Raw genomic sequence first — 5076 nt, forward strand, 5'->3', positions numbered from 1 at the left:
GACGACTACCTGTATATGTAAATATGTACGGGGTGGCAGTGGCCCAGCGGTAGACCAATTGTCTTGAAGACAGGATCGCCCAGCCATCGGTGGTTCGAGTCCCGCTCCCACCAGGACATCCAGGAGTGTGAGCTGACGGTGGGAGGTGTCAGCTCACCTCCCAGCCACTGCCTAGGCGCCCTTGAGCAAGGCGCCATCCCCACTTCAAGATGCTCATTGGGACGCGATTTCTTCACGCAACCCATCACTCCGCCTCCCCTATACCTCTATATGTACCTCTCTGTACCACTAATTGCATGCCTACAGGCCCTTAGTGTGCTGTCCCTGTTTCAGGGTCTGTAAGCAAGTGCTGTAATTAACACATATATGTACTTGTGTGAAAGTGAGAGTGTAAAGACAATTTCCCCATGAGGGATCAATAAAGTGTGGATTATTATTATCATTATTACTATTATTATTATTATTATATGTTGTCACCACATGTGTAAAAAAATGTAAATTTTATAAATGCAAAAAGTAAAACACTAATAATAATAGCTCAGTTTAGTTCAACTTTGACAACAAATGGCATAGCATTTAAGGGCGTTGTTTATGATCCATGATTTGTGAAAACCTATAATGATCTCACATCCACTCAAAAATTCCTGGACAAAGCTCCATCATAAATGTGTGCATCTCATTATTGGTTTCTTTGGTGTGCTTATACTGTCTTTATATTTCTTTTTCACTTGTGAATTAATCTACATGGTTGTGTAGCTGGAGGCTATACGCTGGAGGCGTATAGCAGCTTTTAGCCTCCCAAAAGGAAGAAGCAAATGGTTCCAACCTGGGTTCATTGACAACTGTGTGATTTTGAAGACTAATTTTCTGTCTCAGTTAGATTATATATGATCTCCAGCAGTGAGGTATCTGATTACTTGGACAGCAATTTTTTTAGTTCCAGCAGACATTCTCATCTTCAATGAAAGGACACAGGAAAAACAGCAGGCATACAAATCTGATTACATCAGTACACACGGATCTGATTTATGTTATTACAACTGTAACAAGCATTAGTTCCTCACTCATTCTTCATCTTCACTTTAGAGATCTCCTCTAAAGTGACGTGTTTCCTGACTGTTCAGCTGAGGCTGCAGCACTAATAGATATTTCTACATCTGCAAATAAAAATGGTCAGGCATTATGATCAGACAAATTTATTTAAGTGTAATTCCCATATCTGAAATTGGACTGGTTATTACTTCCATGATAATACTAAGGGGAAGGATGTGATATGGGTCTGAGCAGACTCGGTCATTAATACATGTAGTCAGAACAAAAGAACAGATTATCTATGCTGCGTCAATCTATCCTTATCAGTCTGATTAGCAATGAGGAAGGGTCACATTATTCCTTGCGTGTGTGGTGGAATGTTTCAAATAAAATAATATAATAAATTACACACAGCAAACGCAAATATGTTAGAGAAGTTGACAGAGTCAACCACGTACACACACACATAGCAGAGCTTGGCTATAAGAATTCGACTGAGACTTCAGTTGAGTTGTCCTCTTGACTCCCGGGATGTCGTTACGAGAGATCCGGTTAGATAAATATCTGTTGACATTGTTTGTCTGCATCATCTATGACATTGTTGGACTTCGCCTCAACCCATGTATGATTTGAATTGACAAATATCTTGAACGTATGTACTTTGTCTTGTCTTAAGACGAGTGCAGAAATCCTGTGCGTATAATTTGCTTTATTAGGACCTGTCGTGGCATCAGGTGCGCATTCACAAAACTTTTTTTGAAACATAACTAAATTTCTGTCTGTGAGGGCATCCTCTCCTCTTTTTCTGTTTACATTCGTCCCATGAAACGTTGAAATGTCTTTGTGATAAAAATCTCGATCGTCGGTGTTACAGTGTGACGTCAGGAACACGGAGCAGCGGGCAGTGAGCGGTGAGTCGGATGAGCAGGACGCAACCTGCGCCGCGCGGTGCGCATCTTTCCAAACTTCTCAAGCCCTGTCCAGGAGCGCGGAGGAAGACAAACGGTTCAAAGGAGGCAAGCGATGAATAACCACACTTTTGATTTGAATATGAGTCCGCCGCGGGTCGGCGAATCCGGAACCGTGGACCAGGAACTCGTCGTCACCTCTACTTTCGGGACTCTTTTGTCAATCGTCTACATCATCGGAGTATCGGGAAATGTTTACACCTTGGTGGTGATGTGTCACTCGATCCGATTCGCCACATCTATGTATATCTCCATCATCAACCTGGCTGTAGCGGACCTGCTCTACCTCTCCACCATCCCCTTTGTGGTGTCCACGTACTTCCTGAAGGACTGGTACTTCGGGGATATAGGATGTCGCATCCTGCTCAGCCTGGACCTCCTAACTATGCACGCCAGCATCTTCACCCTCACTGTCATGTGCACGGAGCGCTATCTGGCCGTCACCAAGCCGCTGGACACGGTGAAACGCTCCAAGAGTCACCGCAAGGCTCTGGCGTGGGGCGTGTGGGTGCTGTCTCTGGTCCTGACTGTGCCCATGATGATAATGGTTGCCCAGACCAATAAGAACATGCCCGATGGGGGTGTGAAGAGGATGTGCGCACCCACCTGGGCGCCCCTGGCGTATAAAGTGTACGTGACCGTCCTCTTTGGCACCAGCATCATGGCTCCGGGACTCATCATTGGTTACCTGTACATCAAATTGGCGCGCACGTACTTAGAGTCCCAGCACAACTCTGTGTTTAGCAAAGGAGGGAAGCGCTCACCGAAGCAGAAAGTGTTGGTCATGATCTTCACCATCGTACTGGTTTTCTGGGCGTGCTTCCTGCCGTTCTGGATCTGGCAGCTGCTGCCACTGTACCACCCCAAGCCCCTGAGCCTGGCCTCGCACACACGCACCTGTATCAACTACCTGGTAGCAAGCCTCACGTACAGCAACAGCTGCATTAACCCATTCCTCTACACACTCCTCACAAAGAACTACAGGGAGTACCTGAAAAACAGGCACAAGAGCTTCTACAGGTACACGTCCTCCTTTAAACAACGCCCACCCAGCATCTCCTCATGGGGGAAGTCGGCGTCCTTCAGTAACCAGTTTGAGTTCAACTCCGAGACTCTGGTAATGGGGACACTGAAGTAATTTTTACGAGCCACTTGGAAGAGTGGCGCTTTGAAACCGCAATAGGTAAGTGGGGATCTCTCCATTACGTACAGGCCGACACCTAGCTAATTTGTCTGCGAGGGTTATTTTCAGGTAACACCTGTCAAGACGCAATTCATTCATTTTTAGTGAAGGGGAAACCTATTCATCACACCCATGACTGCTTTCTAAGCCCCTCAGAGTTTCAGTCGCGCTGGAACTCTTCGCTGCTGCGCTCCTTGATTTCCTTACCTTCAGGAAGGAGCTCATGCTGGAGTTGTTTTGATTTATTCACAATGGCGCAACAACTAGCATGATAATAAACATGTGTTTCCAAAGGAAACATAGTTTAGGAGTAATTTTTTATATGTGACCTGATTGATGTCAGAAGAAATCTAGAAGAAAAAAGCAAACAAAAAAAGTCCTTGATGATCCTCACCAGTAATAAAGCATCTGCTCAGAGACCCAAAACAGCTCTGTGCTGCTGATAACTGTTTTGTAGTGATGGTATTTGGTAAAATGTAAATAATAATTTAACAGATTGTCCTAAAATTTGCTTCTGTATTGGTGAACAGATCAGTGCTTCATCAAATTACCACACTCTACCATGAGTTTTGCTCCCCAGGTCTCCTCATGATTAATGTGACCAGGAGTTTGTCCTTTATCTGACTTTTCCTGCTGCAAAGTTACCATGAAACAGTTGTAAACTGTACTCCTGTGCCGGAATAATACATATTTATTTGATTGTTTGATGTAGCACCATGTGCATCATGGGAGTGCGGTCTGGGGTTGCGGCTACACCTATATCCTAACACAAAATGAAGAGTTTGGATTACACAGCTGGACTTTTGGCTCCTGTCATTTCTCATCACTTCTGTCACATCTAGTCTTTTAACTCTAACTAAAGTGTGTGGGTGTCAAAATAATAAAAGCTATGGTGGCATGATACACAACTAAAACTGGAGAACACACACATTCTCCATAGCAAGACAGATCAGTTATGGTATCGAAGGGGTGTGCGGGTTTTTACATTATTTAAATACAGTGTAAATATGTGACATATTTCTTTTTTTGTTAATAAAACTGGATGATGAACAAAATTGTGCATCCTTCTAAATGTATGAATTCATATTCTTACACTCTACAAACTCACTGTTGTTGATAGGATGTCAACTGTGGGCTAAAAATAGACATTGATTGACTGCTCATTGACATTACAAACACCTGACGGCAGTCTGTCTTTATTCTCACCTGTGGCACCAACATGGAAAGTAGAATCTTACACTGCTGGTTTTCTTCAGGATCCAGATCTGTAACTTCTGAGGACACATCAAATTTGTTTCATCAAGATTTATCAGAATAAATTAACACAGTATTAATTAACAGAATCTGTTTTTAGCCAGTTTTTTTTTTTTGTCTTGTCTGCATGTATTCTCATAGTTAAACCCCATAAAAGGGGGTCAACCTTTCATGCTTATTTTAGTCTTGCAGCAAAATCTGTGTGCATGTGACAGGGAGAGGAAACACAAACAAAGGTAGTGGATGGACAGGCAGTGCTGTTGGAGTGAAAAAGGTTTAGGCTATCTTAGAACTGATATCTCAACACCAATGTTACAAAACATCAGATTAGTGGAGATCCTGACAGTATAGAATAGGCCACCAGAGGAAACCAGTGTAGGATGAAGATAGAGGGCAATAGATTGTGATGACTGAAGTGAGACTCATCACATTCTGACCGGACCCAATGGTTCTCAATAATTGGACTCGACAGGAGCTGGTAAGCCCTGACCCAACATGAATGTGTGACGAAACCAACACCCAGATAGGCTACCAGAACTCAATAGGACCACGCTAGCCGAGCACTCCCAACCCCAGCAGCCTGGAGTGTCCAGAAGACATCACCCGAAGAGCCACAGGGGGCACCGAGAACCACGTCCC

At 43.8% G+C, this 5076-nt stretch overlaps 1 protein-coding gene across 1 annotated transcript; it reads left to right on the forward strand.

The window, feature by feature from the left end:
- Positions 1-2055: 2055 nt before the first annotated feature.
- Positions 2056-3138, forward strand: LOC137588714 (urotensin-2 receptor). Its single transcript, XM_068305946.1, has one exon. It carries the CDS (start codon positions 2056-2058, stop codon positions 3136-3138), a length of 1083 nt encoding a protein of 360 aa, XP_068162047.1.
- Positions 3139-5076: the final 1938 nt, after the last annotated feature.

This window comes from Antennarius striatus, chromosome 21 (genome assembly GCF_040054535.1).
Source record: "Antennarius striatus isolate MH-2024 chromosome 21, ASM4005453v1, whole genome shotgun sequence".
NCBI lineage: Eukaryota > Metazoa > Chordata > Actinopteri > Lophiiformes > Antennariidae > Antennarius > Antennarius striatus.